The following is a 27826-nucleotide window of genomic DNA, read 5'->3' on the forward strand; positions in this document are numbered from 1 at the left end:
ATTTTCGAATGATCTGAATAATATTCTTTAGCCCTACCCAAATACTCTGTATGGTTAACAGTTACCTACAACAAAGTGTTTCATCCATTTTCTGCAGAGCCCTGGGGGGTTCCTTATGTCATGGGGCTCAAGGAAAATTACAAGGAGCTGAGTATGAGGGTTATTTTAGGTCACCTACTCCTACTCCATCTCTAGGGTAGTACAGTAAACTTGTGGGTACAATTTCATTTGAACACATGATTTATAGTTAAAAACAATGACCTAATGAATAAAAAGCAAAGCACTTAGGCTCAAGATTTAAGAACCAACAAATACCCCCTATATACTTCCATCCATATCTCCTATTTTATATCCCCGTAAGAACACTCTGCTCAATACAAACTGATTTACTTCCCAAGATATCCCTTAATTCTTTCCAACTCTGCAATTTTGCTCAATCTCTTTTCTTTACCTGGAACACACTGCCTACTTCTATTTAGAAAATCCTATATTCCCTTAAAAATATAAATTTTCCTAAAATCTTTCCACTCTTTTTTCCAAACCCTAAAAACATAATATCAGGACCACTAGAAATTCATCAATTTTTTGCCCTGTGACATAGCTTCTTTTATAATCTTAACTATTTATGTGAATCTTTTTATAACTAATAAATTATGTCAAGTTTCTATCTTATTTGTAAATACAGGGGAAGGTGTGGGGCTTCTTTGAAGGCAAGGATTTCTTTGGTATTTGCCACAGAACCAAAAACACTGCTTTGAACATAGTAAGTATTCAATAATTATTTAAGAATTTCTATCTCAGAAAGGTAGTAATCTGATTAAAGATCACCAGGTTAAATGGAATAGCAAGAGGAAAGTAAAAAACAGATCAGTTCTAGAAATAGGCCAGTTATTTCTGAAGGAAAAGAAAATCAAATTAAACTCTAATTATCAGTGCACACTTCAAGGGGTCCTCTACATAAAAATAAGAATACTATTAAATTGTACCTACTATTTATATTTCACAATTTTTAGAAATCAAGCATGTTTTATCTAATAGGTTATAAATCTCAAAGACAAGCAAAAGGAAATCTATGCTAAAATATTTTATTAACAAGAATGACAGTCATTATAGTAATAAAAAGGATATCAGCTTTAGCAAAGTCTCTTATCCCACACTGAGGTAATCCTGGTGTGTTCTGCATGTAGAAATCCAAGTAAAACCAATGGGCAAGTTCAATCTGAAAACACACTCGGATAGCATTGTCTCTTTCCTCGCTGGGAATATGCAAAATAAATCGGCTGTCAAAAACAAAAAACACAAAAATTACATTTACAAACCATAACAATTTATTTTAACCTATTTAATTGCTTCATTTCCGACCCACCAACATAGATAAGGCACCAAGAGCAGTGCTGATCAAGGAAGCAAAATTTGGGGGAAATTACTATAGGGAAGATGAATCTGGAAAAAAAGATATTACACGTATCTCACTCATAATAGAATTTTTTTTAAGAGGCCATTTACCCTCTGTTCACAAGTACAGAGATAAACGTAAGAACTCACTAACAATAAATTAAAGGTGCACAAGAAAACAACCTTCACTAGGATTTCCTCCCATGTCTGGTAATATTTTCTAAGAATATAGGCAAATATATTCATACAACCAAAGAGAATAGATGTTAACAACTTAATCTTCACATTTAAAGTATTACAAAGAAATATTAAAGAAATCAATACTCTGTTCCTTATTAACAGACTAGATTTCCCAAAGAGCCTCATCTGCAGATCCTGAGTTCGAACTAACTTTAAAATATACTCACTTATAAAAATCCTAAAGTGTCTTTTCCAAGTACATTTGGCTGGGGGGGCCGGGGCGGGGGGGAAGGGACATATTTATTTTATGTATAGCATAAATGTATACTATATTATATGTATGTATGTGACTAAGATAATGAACCCCTATATTGTGCAACGAACAAGTCAAAATTTATAAATCTAAGTGAATGCGATTTACAGCAGTCATTAAGCAACCACCAATTGCTTCTTCCACTGAACAGCATTTTTGATAATCCTTTTTTCTAGCAACCTTTACAGACAGATTGAACTACAAAAAACAAATCCATTGGTTTTTAGTCTTTATCACCCAGTTTGATCACTTACACTATTCCCTAGCTATGTTGCTAAATGTTTTTGATTATTTCCAAGTTTCGAATTAAAAAATTACTTTTAAATTATAAGAATAATGTAACATTCCAATAGGGGAATGAAAAGTAAACGCAGGACAAATGTATGTACAATCATCTACATTTCAATATAGAAAAACTTTGGAGAAAAGGAGCTTAAACTGCACATACACTAAGAACAAAATGTATTAACACACGCAAACTTGATGGCATTACCTAAGATATAAAACTTAACTCTTCTATATGGCATTCGAGATCTGGTCACTGCTCACCTGCACAACCTCTTCTATCACTCCACAAGTCTTTACACTCAGCAATACCTAATTCTTGGAACTGTCCTAAATTGTCACCCACACACTATATCTACTTTCCCCTTCTCTTGTCCATCTAGCAAACTCCTAATTCATCTTCCATAACTTACAAACAGTGCCTCTCCTATATAGGTACACCAGACTCCTCCAAACAGATTTATATACTCTTTCAGACTCCCACTCCATTACAGCAACTATCTGATTTTTACTATTATTGTCTATAAATTCTTCCAAATTAGTTCACTGAGATAATGTACAATATCTTTGCATATTCTTATTCTCATAGTCTAGCAAACTGTCTGGCATATACTGATAGTGCCATAGTTATAGTTACAATTTATCTTTTAAATGATTACATAGGTTCCTATTCCTGGTAAGACAGAGCAAGCACACTTCACTTTGTCCCTCCTATGAAATGCAGCTATAACATCTGGACAAAATGCATGGAGCAGCTATTTGAGAACTGTGAAAAGTAAATAATAACAGGAAGACTAGGGGCGACAACCAGTATTCAAAGAGAATTTACCATTTTTCCACCCTCTAGTATCCCCTGGCTCGACTAGGGGTTGGAAGTGGGCACCAGCAGGGACAGAGAAAGCTCCAGAAACTCTCTGGTTCTGCCTGAAGGATCTAGAAAGGAAGCTAAAAGGGTCTGCTCAGAGACAGTGGGGGAAACTCCCCATTTTTCTCTTTTCTCTGTTCTCTGTTCTCTCATGTCCCAAACCCCAAGCAATGCCATCATGGTTACAGAGGTGGCAGCAATAGTGGCTGTAACAGGGACCCAAAGAGGCTACAACCCTGAGAAAGAGGAACCTTCCTCTCCAATCACAAGAGCTGGCTAGCCCCAAGAGAGTAGGGCCAACCTTCACTCTTTTTTTCTTTTATCCTCCAGCCACTTGGTCCCAGACATGGGCAGAGTCACATGAAGTGCGTGGCAGAGTGGCTTCTGGCCACAGGACCAAAAAAGGGAGACACAAGGAAATGAGAAATACCAGGGAGAGAGTAGAGGAACAGCTCAGGAAAATGGCCCCAAGAAATTTTTTATGAACTCTGGGCTCAACCTCGAGCTGCACAAGCTTGAATTAGACTATAAACAGCACACCACAGACTTTGTGAACTGAACTACAACAGAAACCACTGCCCAAGTCTCAGACTGACCGCCGGAAGGTATACACAGGACAAACAGCACTTTGTTCTCCCCATAATCAATAAAAGTCTTATTGTCTGTCTTTGTTTTCTCTACACTTGTCACTAATTCAACCTTCCTAAATTTTTTTCTCAAGATATTAATTCATATGCATCAGTTTCATCTTGAAGACTATCCTTGAGCCTTCCGATCTGTATCAATCTGGACTGGATGCTGTCTACACCTGATACACATCTGTCATCTTATGCTGTCTTTTCACTAGCATCCTATGGTTCCCTGCCTCTATCCTATATAGCTCTCGTGTTTCTTGCATCCTGTCTTCTTCCTCTTAATTTACATCCTTGTTTTCATGAAGTACATCCTCTCATACCTTCTCAAGGAAGGATGCAGGGGAGATAAATATTGACATATGTATCTGAAAATATATTTACTCTATCCTTACACTTGATAGTTTAGCTGGGTAAAGAAGTCTAGCTTGGAAAACTTTCCGTCACAATTCTGATGTGAAGACAGTGCACTCTCCTGTCAGCCTCCAATTTTTTTTTTTTAAAGATTTTTTTATTTTTCCTTTTTCTCCCCAAAGTCCCCTGGTACATGGTTGTATATTTTTAGTTGTGGGTCCTTCTAGTTGTGGCATGTGGGATGCCACCTCAGCATGGCCTGATGAGCAGTACCATGTCCGCAACCAGGATCCAAACCGCAAAACCCTGGGCCGTCAAAGCAGAGGGCGCGAACTTAACCACTCGGCCACGGGGCCGGTCCTCCAATTTTGATTTTGAGAAAATTAAAGCCATTCAGATTCTTCATCCTTTGTATACCTGTTTTTTTCAGTCTGGAAACTTCTAGGTTCTTCCTTCTGTCCCCAGTGTTCTGAAATTTCTCAATGACTATTTTTTATCCACTCTACCAGCCATTCAGTGGGCCTTACCTATTTGGAAGTTCACATCCTTCAGTGCTGAAGAACATCATGGACTGATCCTCATGATTTTTTACTTTTCTCTGATACTTCTTACTCTAATTCTCCCTACACACACATTTTCTGGGAAACGTTCTTAACTTTATCTCGTAAGCCATCTTTTGAAGTTTTTGTTTCTGCTCTCATATTTTTAATTTCCAAATGCTCTTTTTAATTGTTTAAATTATGCTTTTATAGATTATCCTGTTATTTCATAGTTGTAAAAATCTAAGAAGATCAATGCAGTTTTAAGTTTCATTCTACCTGCATAATTTGATTCTTCCCATAGCTTTTTTTCTGTTAGTTTTATCTTTCATGTAAAGAACCCTATTTCTGATGTTCATATTCAAGTGTGACAGATCATAAAGCTATTTAAGAGGGTTGCCAAACTGAGGCACCGTTTAAGGTTTTCAGGCTGAGCCATTTAATTGAGGAACCTCCAATATCGGTATCTTTCCTCATGAGCTAGTCAGATCGCCTAGAGAAGAACCATCTAATCTCCTACCCGGAAGGTAAAGGCCAGCCTGTCATATTCTAAGAGCCGAGCAGGGGAAAAGGGCTGAGGGTTTTCAGTATGGATATAGGATGTATAAATTCACTTCTGCCATTTTCCAGTATTCTTTTATTCTGGAGTAGACTGACACTACTCCAGTAGTCTCTCATTCAGGTCTACCAACTCTGCTAAAGCATATACCACTTTCTGTTCTGCTTTAGAGTTCCCAAATTTTATTGCTCATCTCTTCACTTATTCTTCCTTTCCTTGTAAGTTTATGCATTTAAAATTTAAAAAACAAAAAACTTCACTCTTTAAGTAGAGTAGATGTTTGCATTCAATCTACTATCTTTAACTAGAAATTCCCACTTCAACAAATTTCTAGAGGACACTAACCACAACCTAAAACGTGGTAAGAAAATGCCTAGAACAAAGAGAAATCCAATCTCATAGCCATCCCAATCCAGAAAAGCCCCCAAACAAAGAAAGGTAAGCTGGAAGATGAGAATAAGAAAAAGGACCAAAAAATGGGAAACACCAGCCAAAGTGTGTGCCAAAGTCTGTCTACGTTTACGTTATAGAAGAATGTCTACTCCTCTTTCGCTCCGTTAACAGTCAGGAGTTTCTCCCACAAGAATGGGGGAGGGGAGAACACCACCTGAGGCTCTTCTCTAACTTTAACAGAGAGGTTTGGATACTGGCACCCCAAAGCAAAATCCCCACACAGTGGTTTTCAAGGGTCCCCCAGTATAAGAGTCAGTTCCCTACCTACCCACATAAAGGAGAACCCTGTCAATAAGGCCCTCTATGGCCTCATCTTAAAGATAAAAAGGCAACCAAGAGGAGCCAGCCTGGTGGCGTAATGGTTAAGTTTGCACACTGCTTCAGTGGCCTGGGGTTCATAGGTTCAGATCCTGGGTGCAGAGCTATGTACCATTCAACAAGCCATGCTGAGATGGCGACCCACATACAAAACAGGAAGATTAGCACAGATGTTAGCTCAGGGCCAATCTTCCTCACCAAAAAAAAAAAGAGGCAACCAACAATCACCTAACATCTAAGAAAATTCTGGGGCATGACAAAAAATGAAATAAATTAAAAAACTGGCCTTGAAGAAATGATAGTTTTGAGAATATCTCCTGGAACCTTGTTACTCAAAGTGTGGACCTTGGACCACCTGAGAACCTAAGTGTGAGAAGAAAAACAGACATTTCAGCCATATAAGAACTCAGAAAGGTTACTTCCTAATGACCCCCTCAAAGGAATGTACTTTAGAATGTTCACCAGCAAAACAAGAATGAAAACCAAGAAAGCATAAAACATGAGATTCAAGAGAGAATAGTCCATCCTGGGAGAGCTGTGAAAGGGAATTCTATGCCAGTTGTTTGGCAAGTCTAGGAAGCAACCAGTCCAGACTAGATTAGGAGACTGGAGGTCTCCAAGAGGGCACTCTCCAGGAAAAAAGAGTTCTGCAGAAGGTATAATTGAGGGTACAACCGAGGATATATAATAAAGGAGGAGATGGGAGAAAAAAGGCAGCTAGAAACTTTATGTGTGTTGGGAGGGGGGTAGACGTACAAGACAATCATAGTTTAAATGTGAATTAAAAAGCCAAAACTAGAACAGAAAGACAATCCACAAAAAAAAAAAAAAAAAGGATTTCAGGAATAGCTAGAAGGAATCAGGGAATAATGAAGAAAGTATATGCTTCTTTCTCCAAAAAGAAAGAAAAGAAAACCTAAAATGCAGCATCATTTTGACGAATTTGTAGAATGTAAGAAAGGAAAATTCATTTGGACATCCTCTTTTCAAGATCCTTACAAAGGGACCATAACTATGGCCTGAAGGAAAAGAAAATCCTAGACACTGTAGCCTTGCCCTTACTGTGAAAAATAGGTACACAGTGATACAGTATAACAAATGCTATCATTATTCAGCTTTTGCAATCAAACGACAGTCAAAAAGTATAGCAGACTTCTTAAGGTTACAAAATGGAATGTAAAGTATTATCAATCTTTATTTTTATTTTAAGTTCATCAGGATAGAAACCCAAGGAATGAGAGAAAGAAATGAAAGAAAAGATAGGGCACTAATTGCCTCAACTAATTAAACAGAGACTCCAGAGATACTGTCTCTAAGTTCATAAAACAGAAATATAATTTTAAGTATATTAAAGTCACAAAGGTAACCAATGAAACAATTTAAAATAGTGATATAACTGCACTGGAAGCAGGACAAGGGCAACAGTAAGTGTGGCAAACTAAACCCTTACGTAGTATCTACCAAGGTAATCTAAATCCTCAATCTACTACCTAAAGTTGATAAAACAAGAAATTGGTGCAAGCATGTCTTAAAATATTAAAGTATCCACCAGAAGAATTCAACACAAAACAGTTAAGGGTCCGGAGAGCAGAAATAGGATAAAAAAGGTTAGGACAAGAGACTATTGCTTTTCATTTATAAATTCATCTGTACTGTTTGATTTTTTTTTACACCTTACATGAGTATAGCTTTTTAATATTTAAAAGCTGACTTCTTTAAGAAACTTTAAAAAGAAAAAGGAAATTTTGATACACAAAAAGTACACAATTCTTTCATTCTGTGAATGTTTTTGATCTGTTTTAAAGATTTAAAAGTGTGTGTATATACATATATGTATATAGTAATAGTTGAAATAAATGCTTTCCACAACAATTTGTTATGGGAAAAATTTTCCCACCTCACAAAATGTCATCTCTTCAGTGTTCCCACAGATAGAAAGAACATCAGCACAAGGACTGCAATTAGTACAAAAATGTTTCAGTAAAACTTGAACACTAAAACGGCAAGCTAAAGATAAGCACAAATTATTTAATTAACCTATGCGATCACCAAAATAGCAGCGACATTAGTTGCCAGAAAATATCTTTCTCCTTTTAACACTAGAATGGCCTCACCATTTAATTCTTAAAGGGGCTTTAAAAAAAACTCCAAGCACTTCTGTAAAAGAGAAACAACTTACCAAATTGTAGTTTTCAGTATTTACTTTTAAAACATACTTTTTAATTCTTTACTAGTAGCCATTTTAAACAGTACTGAAAAACTCTGTATCTGACTTTTAATGTCAAAAATCATGGTGCACCAAAGGCAAGTATCACCATAAAATCATGCACATTTACTTTTTTATATATACATACATGTTTTATTATGAAGCAATTTTGTTCACTAGAACATTTCAGACAAGAGTCTTCCCTTCCTCTCCTCTAATACCATTCCACCCAGAAGTAACCAGTGTTATCAGTCTGCTATACATAGTTTCAGACTTTTCCTGTGCATACATACACAAATATATATACACAAAACATTTAAAAATTTGTTTTAACAAAAGGCATCAAATGACTAAGTATTATATTCAACAGTATACTGTGTTCATCTTTTCAAGACACAAATATGTTCCCTGTTTACTATTTGCTAATTGCCTCTGGCATTTTTAATGGCTGCATAGTATTCCAGTAAATTAAATGTTGCATATTAAACCATCTGAAAAATACCATTCCGTATCTTAAGTTACAAGCAGTCCAATGATTACAAAGGCACATCTTGGAAACTTAAGTGCTCTAATTTTTCACATCAAAATCACTGTCAAGTTTTACATTTCTCCAAAACATATTAATATATTGACTAAAGTAGGCAAGATAAGCAGGAATATGTAATTTATCAAAAGTCAAAATAACAAAAAACAAAAAAACCTCTTAAACACACTAATTATAAGCAGTAGAACTGGGGAAAACATAAAAGGAGTAAAAACAAGAGTCAAGACCAAACGCATAAATCAAGAGCAAAGCAGCACAGAAAAATTAACCTTTTTCAACTTAAGCTTTATCTTTATATATATTAAACATAAATTCTAAGTGTAAAAGTTTCTTTAAAAGCCCACAATCGAAAGCCTGAATTGTTAACATTAAAAATCTTTAAACTGGGGCCGGCCCGGTGGTGTAGTGGTTCAGTTTGCAAGCTCTGCTTTGGCAGCCAGGGGTTCGTGGGTTTGGATCCCAGGCACAGACCTACACACCACTCATCAAGCCATGCTGGGGCAGCGTCCCACATACAAAACAGAGGAAGACTGGCACAGGCGTCAGCTGAGGGCCAACATCCCTCACAAAAAAAAAAAAACCTTTAAATTAATTAATAAAGATGTTATAAATATTAACTGGAAAACAGTATTACTTTAGAAACTTAAAGTTGTAAGAAATGGTTTTTTGATTTTATTACTAGTTTATCAAGTAGCTAGCCCTAATTCTTAAAAATATCATTCTTATTTATATAGCCAAAACAATAATTGCAAAAAAAATTTCTTAAAGGAAAAAAATGTTATTCTATTCCAAAAGATTTGTAAAAAATAGCTTAAATACACTCACTGGAAAACCAAGTAAGAATCTTTATTTAACACTCAACAGATGTTTAACATATTGTTTACAAAATACAACATAATTATTTTGTGAGTAAAAATGTCCCACTCATAAAATCAATTACCTTCATTAATGTCTGATATGAGTTCTCTAAATGATGTAATCCTCTGTAACACACAAAATAAATCTCACACTGGTAGGAAGATTAGTTTAGATGTCTGTTAAAAAGTATAAGATTACCCATCTTCTCCCAAATCAACCTATATCTCTATTAATCCATATATAATTATTGCGTGCCTTTCCAAATACTCATCTTCAATACTTTTTCAAACTATAAAATGCGCATCCTTTTAAAAATCTTGGAATGATAAGTAAATAAAATCATAATCCCACTTTTGGTACATGTTCTTCTAGTCATTTATCCACACAGACACAGAAACATCAAATCTCTTTTTTTCTTATGAAATCTGGGATCAGAGACAGTGTCTTTTAAGTGGTTCATTTGAATCTATCATATTCCAAAAGTTATAAGAATACTATCACCAAAGTACAGTGACATTAATTCGTATTAGTTGCAAATTAGCCTACTTATTCTACACGTAATTTTCTTTTGTGAGGTATAAAATGTTAGGTTCGATTTTCTCTTACATCCACCTGGGTAGGAGAAAAACTACAAGCACTGTAGAGAACAAAGTCTAGGTTTCAAATCTGATTTTCTGACTTAGGATGAATGTGACCTTGTGTGAATTACAACCTCTCTGAATCTGTGAGACGAAAATGGAAATAACTACACCTACCAAACGGGCTGTTTTCGACGGTTAAATAAAATGATAAATGTGAAGGGAGCACCCAGTACCTGGCATACAGTCCTAACTCCACGAATCTTAGTTCTTTCTTTCCCATTAAAAAAAAAAAATTTTTTTAAAGCGTGACTGCGACACTACTAAAAGTCAGACTTTTTGACATAAATACAGTAACTATAATTGAAAAGGTGTTATTACTCGCTTGTAATTTAAATCATTTCACAACTCGTACCTACTCCCAGCGACAACTCAGGGTATTACTTCATCAAAAATCTTACTTTGGGAAAAGAAAGAATTAAGTCCGTTTCACACGTGTTTGGCTATCTGAAATCATAGCTGGAAAAAGGAAGAATGGAGAAAATTTCTCTTGTGAAAGTATACACTGAGTTAAAACCCTGCGGTTGAGAATCTCCTTTAAGGATAATTAAGAAACGAAAAGAAAAGTAGCTCTAGACATTTTTTTCCCGCTTCCCATAAGTTTGGGATGAACTAGAGAGTAATTCTTCACAGCAATTTGGAGAACGCCACGGCCGTGGAAGCACACACGGGGCAAAGGGCAAGTTCGAAAACTGCTCCCTGCGGAGATCCGGGGACCTGGGATTCCAGGACTTGAAACCTTGGGGTCTTTCTACAGAACTGGGGGACGAGACGGGGGGAGTGGGCGGACGGTCTGTGAAAGGTCGAAAAAGCAATGGGACTGGGCAGCCGAAAAAAAGCTAAAGACGCAGGCTTTGGTGAAGCAGCTTCGCTTGCGGGAAAGCAAAACAGTTGGAGAACTAAGAAAATGAGGAAATTCCGGTGCTCGGCGAGGAAGGATGGAGGGGGGCGTGAGAAACAGGAAGGCTGCGGCGGAAGACGGGTGGTGTCGTCGGAGAGAAGGGTCGACGGGGGAAAGGGAGCCGCGGCGAGACCGGAAAGCGAGGACAAGGCTGAGGGCGGGGGAGGAGACGGGAGGCCTCCGGGGTCGGCGAATCGGAGAGAAAACCAGGAGGGGACCACAGGGGCACGGGGCAGCGCGGGGCGCCGCGGTACCTGCAGAGATCGTCCAGGACGCTGCCGGGAATCTCCACCCGTTTAGTCTCCATGATGAGGACCCACAGCAGGAGCAGTGCATCCCGGCTCCGCGCGGCCGGGGACCGAGGGTACGGCAAGGAGACTCCGGCTCGCCGGAGAGCGGGCAGCGGCAGCGGCGGCAGCTCCGACGGAGAGCGGCAAGGGGCGGGACCCGCACACTTCCGTCCCGCTCCCTCAGCCCTGGACCCCGAGGCAGGGCCGAGGCGTGGGGCGGAGCCCCGGGAGTCACGCCCCTGCTCTGCTTGAAAGGCCCAATGGGAAGCTGGAGAATCGAAAGCCTAAGCAAGCTAAGCCAATGAAACGCTTGTTTATTGGTCCGTCGTCTCCAATCCGTCTTCAAGCTGCTCAGTAGCTGCTCAGAAAACCAACTTCCCGCCGCCTCTGACGGAGCCTTGGCGTGGATATGCGCACGCGCACCATGCCTCCTTGGCACTACTAGGAAGTTTGAAGGGCTCAGGTCTTCGCTGTAGAACCCGAGACCAACATCCGGGACTTCGGCGTGACCCGTACGTCCTCTCTGTGACTGAGCCGGCGCTCCTACCTCTGCGGGGCGGGCTCGCGGGCGCCTTCAGCACGAGCGTGCTTTCATGATTCCTGTCACCAGGTGTCCTGCACGCATACTCACCGCCGCCACCGCCACGTCCAGGCTAGGAGCTGTGCCTCCTTTCACAGCAAACCTCTGAAGAGGGTTGTCATTTTTGTGGTGGCTCACTTCTGTCTCTTCTCGGGCACCCGGCGCCGCGTTTGAAGACAAGGACTTTATCCCAGTTTCTGATACCTAGTCACATAGAAAATGTTGATTGATTGAACCTGAGCTCGGGAATCTGCGTTCCAACTCGTACACACTCACACCACTCCAATCTGCTACTCCTCATTCATTCCTCATCTTGCTTAATGGACAGAGTCCAATCCATTTGGGATCCCTGGAGAAACTCTGGATCCACCTGTTCCTCAGCTTCCTCCTTTTACCTCAAGCCCACAGGCCCACGCACACCTGCTCCGCCCCGAGTTTAGTCCGTTCTACCCTTTAATCGCCCATCTTTTCTCTGAATTTCTGTCCAAGTGCCCGCTGTCTTTACATCAGGTTCGCATTATTTCTCCTCGCTGGTGCAAGAGCTGTCTAACCAGTACCTCTGCCTCCATTCTTGGGCTGTATAACTGCCCAAGTTTTGTTCAGATGTGAACAGGTTACTATCTTTTCAGCTTCTGATAGCTCAGCCACGTCAGCTTCTGATATATGATCAAGCCCAAACTTGATATCAGAGTGCCCTGTTACCACCTATTTCACTCATCTATTTTCCATCTTTGTTTTTTTGCTCTTTATTGGAGAATTCCTCAAATTTATCTTCCATCCATCTATAGAGTTTTTACTTTTCTAGAGTTCTGTCTTTTGAGTTCAAATGTCCTATTGTTGTGGTGTCATAGCCTTGCTTCATAGATTTCTTATCCCTATGAAGATATTAATAATGCATCTTAAAAGTTGTCTTCTTCCTGAATAGTCTTTTATTCCTCTCAGCTGCTTTTTGCTATTAATTTGGTCTCCATCTGTCACATTAGAAGTTTTCTGGTGGTCCTCAACTGTTCACTCGTACTTAAGAGTAGGAAATTAAAAAACTGGGGTCAGGTGCTATGAAAGCTGATTGGAAGCTCCTAGCAGGAGGGTGGGACTTGTTTCCTGGATGATCTGGCTGGGCTGCTGGTTGGGAACACATGGCATTGGTGTCTGTAGGTCATTCTTTCCAGCTGGTCAAATTCCCTAAAGAGAGAATCCTTGAGGCCAAACTGGAAGTATTCTAGAAGTCAAATAGGGGAGCACAGGCTGGAGGATTCCATTTGCTTTATCTAATCCCCCTGGCACAGTACAGGTCTAGATTGGGTTTCCTAACATGCAGGCCCTGAGACAAGGATTTGAGAGCAAGTAGTTTATATGGGAGGTGATACCGGGAAAGACTGGTAGCAGAGCGGGGAAATGAGTCAAGGAAGGTAAAAAAGCCAATAAAAGGATAATTATCAAGGAAGCAATTAGCACTGTGGGCAACTGGAGCTAATCTCTCTGGGGAACTTTGGAGGCCAGTACAAAATGCACACCTCAGAGTTATCCCACTTAAGAGGTTAAGAAGATAGAGTATTTATATACTAACTTCCATCAGCCATTGGTTGAGGGCTGCTCCTGGGACCTGCATCCCAGCCTGCCAGAAAGGCAGCAAGGCAGGATCTGGTGGGCAGAAAAAGCAAAGAAATGCAGATGCTAGCAGTTGGAAGTCCAGGCAGCATGGTGTAATGGATTGGTAAGGGTGAGGGCGAGCCTCTTCAGTAGTTCTATTTTGCTGGGTGTGCATTCTATTTGTCCCAACAGAACTTTTTTCACTTTTGTGACTATTTTTCTTAGTTGTCCACTTGGAGCTCAAGTCTGGTTTTTAGAGGTCTCTAAATGATGGCAGTGAAACAATGGTGGAAGGCAAAGTGGGGTTTACCCACCCACGAGGGTCCAATGGTAAAGAAACGAGCAGGTTACCAGGCACCTGCTGAAGAACCTGGAGGAAATCTTCCTGCCCCCTTCTTTCTTTGTAGCCTCCCAGCTCAGGGGCAGCTACATAACTCCTTTTTTGGTTCTTAGGGGCCAGGAAGTCCCCAAACTCTCACATATCACTAAACCAATCTCCCCCACAAAGAGTTCCAGAGACATCTGGCAGCAAACATCTTCCAGGCTACTTTCCTGCCCATTCCCCACCCCACCCCTGCCTCTTCACACACACATTTCTAGGAGCTGGGCTAGTGTACAGTAGAGCAACCCTTATCGCAGTCCTCTGAGCCAGGACTTCCAAAGAACCCAAGGCCTCATCCAAACCCAAGGGCCCACACAGTTGTGGGTGAGCAGTGTGGCCTGAGAAAGGCAGAAATTTGGAATTTGGAGTTGAGGGAAAGGGAGATGCTGGGGTTTTGAATTATAATACTGACATGATTTTTTAAATAATTGAGTTGATTAAAACCTTTATACTTTTAAAATATGCTATCCCATTTAGTCTTTATAACTACACAGGATACACAGATAGAGATTAATGAGGCTTATAAAGATTAAGTGACTTATAAAGATTAAATGATTAAATCACTGTATGTAATGAAGCCAGGACTAGAATTCAGTTCTCCTGAACTCACAGCAGGAATTCTGCTTAGGGAGGATGACACAATAATAATTACTAATGTCTGTACAGCATATTATAGTATAAAATTCTTTTCAAGTACAATAATCCTCACAACAAAACAAGTTGTCATAGAATTCTGAAAAAAATACTTAACGTGCTTATTGCTCCCGGCAGCCCTGGCTCCGTGTCTCTACAGGTCTTTCAGCTTTGCCCTACTCCACGTGGTGGCTTTATCTTCAGGATAATGGTGAGATGGCCCTAGTAGTTCCAGACACCATATCCTGACCTGATGACATTCAATTAAAAATGGGAAAGAGAGAGAGAGAACTGTCATGCGTAGGAATAGCTGATAAAGCAGCAAGCCAGAAATGAAAGAGTTAAACCTTTAATCATTACTGTTATGCTATGAGCAAGAGGTTAAAACCAAACAAAGTGTGACTCCCTTTCTTCTATTTTCCCCATGGAACAGAGCATTGGTCAAGGGTCAGGTGAATCAGTGCGGATCCACCTGCACTGGGAATGGTCTCACCAAACAAAAGGCTTTAACAGGCTTATGGAGCCTGGGGACAGAGGGCCTGCAAGGAAAGGGCCAGGCGTGGAAAAGTACTCCTCATGCCCTCTTAAGGAGATCTCATCAGAGGAACCTAAAGAAGATCTCTGCCGGAGGCCTCGGGAAAAGAGACCTAGGACTGAAGGCCCTGGGGCTAGGAATGCAAATATGTGTAGCACTTGAGTCAGGGAGGCCTGAGTCTTGGACTGCACCACCCCTCAGAAACTGTAGTGCACCAGCTGTGCACCAAGTCTGGCTAGGGAGGGCAGTTATTCTCCTGTGAGGCCTGCCAGGTAAAGCATTTGTAATTGCCTATCATTAGACCTAAAAACTCATACAGAGGTATGAGCTAGACTCAAGAACTGCTAGAGTTAAAGTGAACCCTGAAGCCTGTCCTACCTCTGAACTTACATAAACCCATACATTTCTTTTTGTTTCAGCCAAAGCTTTCTGTTACTCTGGCCCAAATCATTCCAATTGATAAGCTCCACTAGCAATCCAACGGCTCAGATCAGAAACCTAAGAGTGAACCTTGATTCCTGTCTTTCTCACACATGACCATGTCCAATCCATCAGTGAGTCCTGGCCAGTCTACCTCCAAAACATATCTAAGATCCATCCCCTCTTCTCCACCTCAACTTTCCCCACCTTAGTCCAAGCCGCCTCATCTTTCAGTTGACTACTTCAGTATGCTCCTAACTGGTCTTCTGTCTTCCACTCTTGCCCCATTTTATTCCATCCTCCACAGCAGCAAGAGTGATCTTCTTAAAATATAAATTTGATCACATCACTCTCCTGCTTGAAAATCTTCATGACCTTAGACTAGAATCCAATTTGCATGCCATGGCCTAGGAGACTTTACCTGATGAAGCACCAGCACTCTAGCTTCATCCTGTATCCCATCTTCATCTCTCTCCCGCTACACTCTAGCCACACTAGTCTTCTTCCAGTTCATCAAATACTCCAAGATCTTTCTGCATACCATTCCCTCTACCTGGAATGCTGCCCACTCCCTCCTTTTCATAATTCCCTCCTTTTCATCCCTTACATTCAGATTAAATATCACCTGTTCAGAAGTCCTTCCTTAACTATTCTGTCTATTCTTACTATTGTTATCTATCACATCGCTTTGTTTCCTTCTTACTATGCTTCTCCAGTCTGACTTTTTTTCAATTTTTTCCTTCTCCCTCACTATACTATAATTACAAGAAAGCAAGGTTCTTTTCTATGGTCTTCATTGAATCCTCAGTGTTTAGAATGTCTTCATCATATGGTAGGCACTCTATAAATATTTGCTAACTAAGGAATAGGCAAATGAGTAAATTATCACCAAATATGTGCTGAGGTTACTGAGGAGGAGGTGATGAGATGCAAAACCTTATTATGAGTAAGTGTGAATCTTTTAAAAGAAAAGTGAATCTATGCTTACAAATCTGTTAGAAAAGAGGAAATCATTCTAGCTCAGATGGGTTTTTGTTACTTTCACCAGAGTCCTAATTAATACAGAGCTCACTTGCTCTCTTTCTCTATGTATATATATATACATATAATAGATATATATTATATAAATATATGTAATATATTACATAAAGATATAATAATACACATATAAACATATATACATGTATGTTAAATATAAACATATTATGTATAAATATATGTATAAAACAACTGTAGACTCTAGAATAGCCTCCCTTAATTTTGCCCTCCCCTCCTTCTCCTCTGTCGTGTCGAAGTCCCATGCTCTGATAAATTTGCCCAGGATGGGAGGAGGCAGTTGAAAGCTGGCAAAATGAAGTTGTCAGGCCCAAATGAACAAGCTCTAATCTAGTGGTAAATGACCTTCTTTTGCATGAGGGACAAATCAGGAAAAAGAAAATTGTTTCAAGATTTTTCTTTTTAGAAATAATTTCTTAATTTTTAAAAATCAGAAATATAATCTCTATAATCTCTATAAAACCAGAAATATAATCTCTCTATAATATAATCTCATTAATAAGAATTCTCTTATTAATTCCCTGTCACTGATGAGGGGATTTTTTTGACTAAAATTTCAGAAACTAAATTACTAACACACACTAATTATTATGTTGAATCTTTGAATAAATTTTGTTGTTGAGCAAGCATGCTGGAGGCTTGTTTTTCTTTCTTTAATTGACCTTGTAAGCATCTTAATTGGAAAAGCTGTTTGTCTCGTAGCATCTCTTAGACTGAATTCCTTAAAAGAAGAGGTTTTGTTGAAACAATAACAAACAAAACCAAAGTACTTCTCCAATCACTCATTATTAAAATCATCAGCTTAGTTTGGCCCCATAACTCTATTCTATACAGTCTATGTGGGGCTCACAGTCTACAGCTGGTCCATCACTCTCTAAACACAGCCCCCACCTGTGGCAGGCCTGGGTGGCTCTAACTGTTCCCAGAATATACCAGGAAACCAGAATCTAAAACACCAAAAGTCTGTTTTCTATCTACCAGCAGAGGGTGTCCATTCCTTTTGTCCATTTTTAAATTTTACATCGTATTGCTGACTCATGTTTTTAGCATAAGAGCAGGACTTAAAAACTAAGCCTTTTGCCATAGGTAGGAGTCTACTTCTAAGGAGTTAGGGTAATTAAGTTATTTTCTGGTTAAATGATTCAGATCTCCGAAAAACCCTTTCCCACATAATGAAACCTCCCTCTTAAAGTTGGCCTTCTCATCTCTATTCTGTAGTTATGTAGCGCTGCCAAATGGTGATATCATCTCAATCTACACATCAGTTTTATTAAATTACCACAGACTTGGTGGCTTAAACAATACAAATTTATTATCTTATGGTTCTATAGGTTATAGAAGCCCACACAGATCTCACTGGGCTAAAATCAAGATATTGGCAAGGTTATGTTCCCTACTGGAAATTCTAAGGGAGGATCAGTTTCCCTGCACTTCCACCTTCTAGAGTCACCTGGATTCTTTGGCTCATGCCTCCCTTCCTCCATCTTCCAAACCAGCAATGACAGGTCAATTCCTTCTTACATTGCATCACTCTGAACTTCTTTCATAGTCCCATCTCCTCGTGACTCACTCCTTCTGCCTCCTCTTACATCTTTAAGGACCCTTCTGATTATATTGGGTCCACCCAGATAACCCAGGACAATCTCTCTATCTTAAAACCAGCTGATTAGCAACCTTAATTGCATCTGCAACCTTAGTTCCCCTTTTCCATTAATACAGGTTCTGGGAATTAGGAGGGACATCTCTGAGGGCATTATTCTGTTTGTCGCACTCTGTATTCTTGCTCTGTAGCCTTTCTCTATGTCCACCCGTCCCCTCACTTCTATTTCCAGGAATCATTGACATACAAAATTTTATGGTATCCAAAAATTGCTAGTTTTAGTAAATTGAATTTATAGTTTTATCTCCTTTGTTCATTGTGCATAGGATTATCTAGTTTAAGAATAACCTTTATTTTAGAGTAAAATAACATGTCTGGGATTTGCTTTAAAATAATCCACAAGGGGAAAAAATTGCAAGGCAAATAGATAAAATAAGGTTGGCGAAAGGGTAATAATTGTTGAAGTGGGTGATGAATACATTGAGTTTATTTATATTCTTCTCTTTTGTATATATTTTCAAATGTAATAACCATAAATAAACTATAATAAAAAGTTTTTAAAAATTGAGAGCTTCTTACTGAAAATTCAATTGACTTTCCTCTTCTTGTTTCTTTAGTATTTGAGAGTAAAAAAATTGATAAGAATAGTTAAAACTGCCCCCTAAATATGTCATTGTTAAATGCGCTAATTTGAAATGAAATTGACTTTAAAAAACTTTATTGAGATATAATTTACAATGAAATGCTGTTGACTTCTTGTAAAATTAAACTTTTTAATTTGAGAAAATTGTATTCATATCTAGTTGTAAGAAGGAGAACTGGTGTACCCTTTACCCAGTTTCCTGTAACATTTTATAAAACCATAGCAGGATATCACAACCAGAATATTGACACTGAAGTAGTCAAGACGCATAACATTTTCATCACCATAAGGATCCTTCATGTTGCCCTTTTATAGTCAGCATTTTCTACCTGGGTGTCAGATATTTATTATATATTCCAAATGAAGAATTTTTCATGACTTTTACATGCCTTCCTCTCAGCTTTGTTTGGGAACTTATTAGCAATTGCTTAAAATGACCAAAACCTGTTTTTTAGGACTGTCAAACATACTGCCTGATATAATCCTAAAACAGTACTGACTAAATTTTAGGAACCATAGATAGACTATCAAATATGAGCACAAATAAGGGATTGAGAGCAGTGCGCCGGATGGCAGAGTGGCGTCCTGGAACTTCGAGGTCAAAGCAGCATGGAGGGGAGGCAGGGCAGTCAGTGTTAGCTGCTTTGATGGCTACAAGGCATCAATCATGTGACAGATACACTACTGCCAGCTGCCTCCTCCAACATCCAGTCTCCTCCTTCCTCTCAGTTGAAGGACTCATTTAAAAGCCTGTATTTCCTGGGCCCTCTCTCAGCTATAAGTGACTAGATGTGGCAACTCTGTTTGGCCAAGGAGGTGTAGCCGACGGTAGTCTAGGACCTCTGGGAAGTCTCTAAAGAAAGTGCCAAGCTCTTCTTCACTTCTTTCTCTTTACTCCTTCCTGCGTCCAATAATTGGCCCTCTGGTCAGAGAAGCAAAATAGAAAGATGCCATGGTCTCTGATGAACTTGAAGCCACCAAATCAACCCTGGAGTGCCTATCTCTAGACTTCTTTTACTGAGAGAAAGAGAGTGATAAACTTCTATCGTGTTTAAGCCATGATATTGGGATCTTTTCTGTTATATGTAGACAGTAGCCCAAACTGATATAAGCAGTCTTCTCCTAATCTAGAGGCAAAGGCAGCTCTCAGTTGAGGCTTAAGACTGTGCTTTTGATTTAGAAAAAAACTTTTCAATAGGCCTTTTGTTCATATAAAATTGAAGGCCCGAAACAATTACAGACTGAAGAGTTTGAGACAACTGGAAGGTGAAGAGCTCTGCGAAATGATGCAAAATTTTATCTTCCTTTGAGTAGAGTTGAGGCTCTGCAGAAAGAGGATCATGATGTTGGAGGATGGGAGAAGAAGCAGGGAGTAAGGATTTCCTCTCTTTTTAGAAGGAAACAAAAGGGTATAGTGAAGGGCCTGCACCCTGGGTAGAGTTTAAGGTCAGGATGCCCCCATCTATCATCTAGTCTGTCAGAGAGGTTCCTCCCACCAGAGGCCTAAAGATGCGACAGCCAAAGCAGCAGCTTCTGCAGAGATGGATCTAGAAGCCAGGATATCAGTATATATTAATTTTAAGGTAGACTTATTTTTCTTTTCTGCACAGTAATTTTCTTTGCTAATGTCCAAGTGTAGTGACATCTGCCTTTTTTCTTTTTTTTTTTTTTTTCACTTCTCAGCATCCATATTCCCTCTGGTAACATGAAGCTATATTTCCTTCAGGAGCAACTCCTCCCCAACTCTCAACTATGTGTTTTGGGTGGGTTTGATTTCTCTCCCCCAAACCGTTCACCTTAGCACCCAATTTCCAAGAGCATTTGTCACAGTGATTATTTAAGGAATATGCTAGGAACCCAAGCCCAGCTCAAAAGACCCAATGCTAGGATGTTTGCTGGACTTACTGGGAAAGAAGTGCCTTCTTTCTGCTCGGCTTGTTAAAGCTCTAGGAACATAAGCCTGGAGATTCTGTGTCTTCTCTCCTACCACTCAGGAAAGCCTGCCTGAAAATGAAACCAAAACAGAGGAAACAGGGGTAAGAGATGAAGAGAAACCAATTTTCTGATCATATTGTCTGAGCCCTGGAATCTAACTGAGCTTTAAACTAGATGCATCCCCTGGATCTTTCATTACATGAGCCAAACAAATTCTCTTTTGCTGATAGTAGTGTTGTTGCTCTTTAAAATCAGTTTGATTCGAATGTCTGCCTCTTGCAACCCTGAGTCCTAGCTAACACACTAAGTCTGATCTTGCTGTACTTTGGGGAATCAAGGGAGAGGTCTGTGCCTACATTTGGGGTGTATGGCTATTAGGAGAGCAAAACAGCATAAAAAAAAGTTATAAGAGAGCAGAGGCAGGAGTGGAGCAGCAGTCCAAAACAAGAGGGCGTACCTTGGGGGTGGAGATGGGAGCTTAGACCCCAGTTCTTTGGCACTAAGCAAGAATGACCTCTGAAACCTGGAGAACTTGGGAACACTCTGATTACAATAATAAAATCAATATATTGTGAATGAAATATGATATCTGCAGAAAACTGTGTCATAGGTCCAAGCGGGAAGAGCTGAATCAGACAGTTGGCTAACATTATTCACATTTTTAAAAAACAATGAGTCAACAAGGCATAGAGGGGAAAGGCTGAAAGGGATGTGAAATGCAGAATTTGGCAGCACTTTCTCTCCAAGTCCCGTAGACTGGAGACACACTGAGTAGCCAACTTGACCATCTGCTTGGCAGAACTTCCATGTAATGACTCTGATAGGACCTTTAACCTTTAAAAATTGCTCAGCTTAGGCTCCATTTCAATTCAGCATTCTTCAAGCAACCTTAAGATTACAATTTTACATTCCTTGTAGCTTTCCATCAGCACTATTAAGGCTGATGCAGGGCCCTGCAAAGGAAATGGGGAGAGTCCAGATCAAAACCGTCTGAGAGATTGAAAAGTCAAGCCACACCTGGGAGGTCAAGTCCAAACCCCAGGTCTGGCTGCTACTACACAGAATCAGGATGTGTGGGAGGGGTGTGGAATTGGAAGGGGGGTATTGGGTGAGGGGGCTACACTTTCTGAGTCAGAGACAGAGTAATGAAAGATCAGGTTGGAAATGAACAAAGAGATTTTAGTAACTGTTCTAACCAAACTGGAAGGGTCTGCATTGGCCTTTGTTGGCTATGGCTCTGAGAGGTTGAGCTGGTTTAAGGGGGGGGAGCCAGGTGAGCAGGAACAGGGCCCACTTCTGTTGGTTGTAGTTTTTTGCATGATAGAAGCCTCCCTGCCCACTAGGGACGAAACTTGTATTTTCATTATTGTTGGAAATACCATTTTAGAATATTATTCGCTTGTCCTAAAGCTTTTGCCTCTAAAAATGCAAATGTCCATAAGGAGAGTTAATACATTAAACTTCGTCACTCATACAGACATTCTTCCTGAGAAATTTCTTTTTTAAGCAAAAATTAAGTGACCTCTATCTTACTACTTAAAAAAGCTTCATTGTTTTTACTAGTAAATGACTTTCTAGAAGTTAATTATCTTAACTTTGAATATGAAAAATTCATGCAAATCAATGAAGGACTTACTCTGGGAATAAATAATGTATGCAATTTTTATGCTTAAAAAAAGCCCAAGCCATGATATTATTAATATGCAAAAGTGGATTGCTAATTTCCATACATTTGCCCATATATATCATTATTTTCATACAGTGGGGTATGCGAACCATAATTTTACCATTTCCAAAATTATACAAGTCTTAAAGATTATCTACCTCTGGCTTTTGAGTGCCTTTTTTTCGGAGGTATTTGTTTGGAAAGGAATGGCAAATAACGACCAGCAGGCAGATAGCCAGGTTTCAAAAGAACTGCTGGTTTGGCCTTGTTTCAGACTTTACATTAAAGTCTGTTTATTTCATTTTCTACAAAAGAGAATTTGCATTGCTAAACTTGGAATGTACAGCATGAATCCCTAATTTAGGTAAAACACCCATTCTGCCAGAGCTCCATAATTAGAAAACAACCATAAAAGCTATGCAAAAACATATGTTAGTTTTCACAAATTTAAAGCTTTATTTGCAAAGCAGCAGCCCACTCTACATAGGTGCTGCGCTTATCCTGAATTATTGCTTGCTCCCCCTCCCTGCTCACGTCCCCAGTCTTGCTGACCTCCTCTCTCTGCCCTTCTCCTATTCCCCTACTCAGAGCAAGTTAACGACCTCTGTGAGTCCTTGCGCGCCTTCCCCCTACTCTTTTAATTAGACAAACACATTTACATTGGGATTTCCTCCTCACTGTTTTACAAAATAAATGAACCGTTATAAAATTCTCTGCATTTCCTTTTCTTGGTAAAAATACATAGTGGAAATCTCTCCAAGTCAATTGATAGAGAGCTCACTCATTCTTTTAGCTAATAGATAATATTCTGTGTTACTTCATGTTCTATGATGTGAATATACGACAATTCAGTTGATTATTTCCCTATTGATGGGCATACACTGTTTCCAATTTTTTGTCCCCACAAAAAGTACTGCAATACAAGTCCTTTATGCTTGTTTTTAGGTACCGGTGCGTTTATTTCCAGAGTAGCAGGAGTGGGGTTATTGGGGAAAATGTATGCATATTTTTAAGTTTAGTACATACTGCCAGATTCCTTTCCCAATGGACTGTATTGAAGCTATAGTTCCAAATGTAACGTATGAGCATGCCCTCTCCTGTACTTACCTCTACTGCCACCAGCCGTAGGCATTACTATTCTTCTCAATTATTGCATCTTGGTGAAAAGTGACTGTTGGGTTTTTATATTCATCTTTGTTAATTTTATCTTGAATGCACGAATAAGGAGTTCCGGATCAGAGTCAGATTTCTTAATACCTCACACTAAATAAGATTGTGCTGGCCCCCTGCCCCAGTTCTGCCTCACTTTCTGTATCATCAGTGGGAGAGTTCTGTGATGTGCTCTCTGAATCTTTGTAGATCTTCACAGACCTTTCTGTCACCCTAATAGATAAACGGTAGCTGAGTTGGGTAAAGATTCTTGGGTAGAGGTTTTTGTTATTTTGGTTTTCTTTTCTCAGTAGTCTGTGGATTTTATTTCATTCTCTCTAGCTTCAGGTTTTTAATGAGAAATCTGATGCCAGGCTGATATTTTTCCTTTTTAAATAATTTTTTCCTTTCTCCAACAGATTCTAAAATTAACACTTTTGATTCTTGGAGTTTGGGAATTTTACAAGAATATGCCTGTGTGTAAGCAAGTGTACGTTTTTTGTTGTTGTTGTTATTGTTATTATAATATCAATCTGACCAGAATTCAGCAAGGCCTTTCAATCTTTAAATTCAAACAGTTCTTTAGCTCACATAAATTTTCTTCCATTTTTGCTCAATTATTGCCTTTCCTCCATTTGTTCCTTTTTCTCCTTCTGGTAATCTTAATATTTACATGTTGCATCTCCAGTGTCTGTCCTCCATGTCTTCATTTTTTCACCATTTCTATTGCTTTTTTCCCCTCTGTATTTTGAAATCTTTCTTCTACTCTCCAGACTACTAATTTAGGTATCAACATTACCATTCTTTCTTTAAATTTACCTACTAAATTTTATTTATTTTTTTTTAGGAAGAGTAGCCCTAGCTAACATCTGCTGCCAATCCTCCTCTTTTTGCTGAGGAAGACTGGCCCTGAGCTAACATCTGTGCCCATCTTCCCCTACTGTCTATGTGGGACGCCTACCACAGCATGGCTTGCCAAGTGGTGCCATGTCCGTACTCGGGATCTGAACCGGCGAACCCCGGGCTGCCGAAGTGGAACATATGCACTTAACCAATGTGCCACCAGGCTGGCCCCCTACTAAATTTTAAAATGAGGAAATTATGCTTAATGTTTCCAGAAATTCTCTTTCATGCTATAATTGAATCTCACTATATTCTCTTAGTTTTTTTGTTGTTATTCACATTGTTATCTTTCTCCTGCAGCAGTTTCTATTTTGCTAAGAGTCATCTGCTGTATTAGTTTTCTATTGCTACAAGACAAATTAACTGAAAACTTTGTGTCTGAAAACAATAACAAACTTTTATTATCTCTGGAGAATTCAAATAGAATAAGAAGGTACCCAAAGAAAAGTAGAAGTCTCCTTTCTATCCCAGAATTCCAGTTCTGTCTACCCATCCACCTACCCAGAAAGAACTATATTTACAGTTTAAAGTTTCTAAGCATACACAAGCATATATGCATATGTATAAAGAGATATTTTTGGCTTTTTGTTTTGAAATAATTTCAGACTTACAGAAAAATTACAAAAATAGAACCAAAAACTCAGACTTCTCAAATGCTAGCATTTTCCCGCATTTGCTTTATTATCGTCTTTCTATATATAGATACTTTTGAAATTGGACTGCAAATATAATACCCTTTACCATTAAATACATCAGTATGTGTTTCTCAAAAACAAGAACATTTTCCTTTATAAACATAGTATAATTATAAAAATCAAGAAATTAACATCAGTGTAATATTGTCATCTAATCGATAGGCCTTCTTCAAATTTCACTTATTATCACACTAATCTCTTTTATAGCAAAAGCGAAAGAATTTTTTTCTGGTCCAGGATCCAATCCAAGACCATACATTGCATTTAATTGTCATGCCTCTTGATTCTCCTTTAATCTGGAAGAGTTCTCTAGTGTTTCTTTTTCTGTAGATAACATTTTTATAAAATCACAAATAGAATAATGCTATATAAAGTTATGTCCCTTGTCCTTTTTACTTAATATATCTTGCTCATTTTCCATTTTAGTACATATATGTCTATCATTCGTTTTATTGGCTGCACAGAATACTGTATTAGGCAGGATGATCTAGGTTATGCTATGATAATAAACAACATCAACATCTCAGTGGCTTAACAAAAGTTTATTTCTTGTGCATATGAAGTCTGCTGTCTTCCCTGGGAAGGCTCAGTGCTCTGCCTGCTTCCGTCTCTGACACCCCCTCCCAATGTGTATTTCTACAATTGCTTGCAGGAGAAAAGCGCATAGAGAATCTCACATGGGCTCTTAAAATGCTTCTCAAATTTCAGGGCCAAAGCAAATCACATCGGCGTGCCCGACCTCAAGGGGGCAAGAAAAGTATGTTCCTCCCAGTACTCAGAAGGAGAAGGGATAAAGAAATACTGGCAAGCAGTAGTGACATCTACCATACATGTCGTTGAATAGGTATACCACGATTTAAGTAGTCCCTTATTGATTGACATTTACATTACTCCTGGGTATTTTTTTCCCCAAAGACCTTTAAACGTTTATTTTTGCACGATTGTGTGCATATAAATTCCAAGAAATGGATTTGCAAAAGTGAATGGAATGTGCATCTAGATTTGATAGATCAAGGCTACCATCTTGAGTTATGTGCAAGATGAGTGAACAGAGGAAGCCAGACAACAAAGACAAGAGATAGAGAGAAAAACAAAGGAAGAAAGAAATGAGAAAGCCAGAGAGTAGACTTCAAGCCTGACTTTCCAATTCACAAGTCCTTTGAATCCTGACTGTTCATAAATTTCAGTATGTGTTCAAAAAGCTCTTGTTTTTACTTTTGCATGAGTGAGTAGGTTTCTGCTCTTTGCCGTAAGTTACACCAGAATTTGAGGGGGACAGAAAGAGGGATGGCATGATCCTTACTCTCATTTCAGTTTTCAACCTAGTAGAGTTGGGGTGGGGAAAGAGCTGAGCACTCAGTTATCCAACCCAGGGCTTCCCACTGGACCAGTGTTTTATGAGTTCAGTGGCTTTTAAATCCAGTGCCAAGGTGGATGGAAGTGAATCTTCCTCGGGTCTGGAACAAGGGCTCAGCTCAAGAAAATGTCTTGCTTTTAATTCCATCTCTGCACCAGAGTAAATTCTTCTCATTTTTAAAAGCCCAGCTCAGATTTCACTTACCTCATGAAGATGAAGTGCTACCAGAGCTCAACCTGATCTCCAACTTTTCTAAATCCTTATAATGTGTGACATGCCCACATTTGGTTTTATATTATTTTCTGTTTGTCTTATCTCTAGAATTAGTTTTTAAGTTCCTTGAGTGAAGGTAAAATATTTTATATTTATTTTGAATTTCTTACAGAAACTTGCAGATAAAACACTCAATAAAGATGCAACTGTTGACTGATTAATTCTACCTGTTATGCAAACCCGACAACTTGAGTGTATTTATAAACCACAAATAAAATGAAGGAGAACTCAGCTAAAACCAACATGTGGTTTCCATTTGCCAGGTTTCCTAAGGCATATAGATTACTACCTTGTTTATATAACTGCAGCAATTCTGAAAACCAACAGCAGACACCTCTGTGTGTCATTGTGGTGACTACAGACTATTTTTTTAGACTTGTATAAACTTGACTTAATTAAGCCTACCCATATTCTATAATAAGACTTATAGAATATGATACTCTATAAGTAATCACTCTATAGGTATATTTATCTTAAAGTATTGGAAGTCTCTTTCTCCCTTTCTTGGACATTCTATAAATGTTGTCGTATATCATTCCCATGCATTTTTTCATATTTTTACCATATCAATGTGTATCTATAAATAATATATACTACGTTGTGCATGCATGTTTTAAGTTTTAAATGTTATCACACTCTACTTATTCTGCAGCCTCCCTTTTTTCTCTTCACAATATGTACTTGTAATTTATCTCATGTTAACATGGTAACTCTAGATCATTTATTTTAACTATTTAGAATTCATTGTAGTAAACCTATTTTCCTGTTGATGAACATTTACTTCCAGTTTTTCCCACCTTCAAAAAGCTGCTACAAGGAATGTTCTTGTTTGAGTCTACTTATGCACAGACATAAGAGTTTCTCTATGGTATATACCTGCAAGCAGAATTGCTGCATATGCATATCAACTTTAATAGTGCCAAATAGCTCCCCCAAATGGTTATAACAACTTTGATTCCCATCAGCAACTCATGAAAGTGCCCATTTCCCTCACATCCTCCCTTGACTAGTGTCAATTTAGCCTGTCACAGAGCACAGACTTCAATAACCCAAACCCTGCACTCACTACCATATGGCTT

General features: G+C 38.9%; 1 protein-coding gene across 1 annotated transcript in view; it reads right to left on the reverse strand.

The window, feature by feature from the left end:
* The window catches only part of DCP2 (decapping mRNA 2), a 51332-nt gene extending 30551 nt beyond the window's left edge, over positions 1-20781 (reverse strand). The window contains exons 1-4 of the mRNA XM_005599504.4: positions 20675-20781; positions 13478-14765; positions 11295-12114; positions 1129-1280 (exon numbers count right to left, since the gene is read on the reverse strand). Of these exons, the coding sequence (XP_005599561.1) occupies positions 1129-1280; positions 11295-11347 (205 nt within the window). The 5' untranslated portion in view covers positions 11348-12114; positions 13478-14765; positions 20675-20781. The remainder of the gene's footprint in view (positions 1-1128; positions 1281-11294; positions 12115-13477; positions 14766-20674) is intronic.
* Between the last annotated feature and the right edge of the window lie 7045 nt (positions 20782-27826).

This window comes from Equus caballus, chromosome 14 (genome assembly GCF_041296265.1).
Source record: "Equus caballus isolate H_3958 breed thoroughbred chromosome 14, TB-T2T, whole genome shotgun sequence".
Lineage (NCBI taxonomy): Eukaryota > Metazoa > Chordata > Mammalia > Perissodactyla > Equidae > Equus > Equus caballus.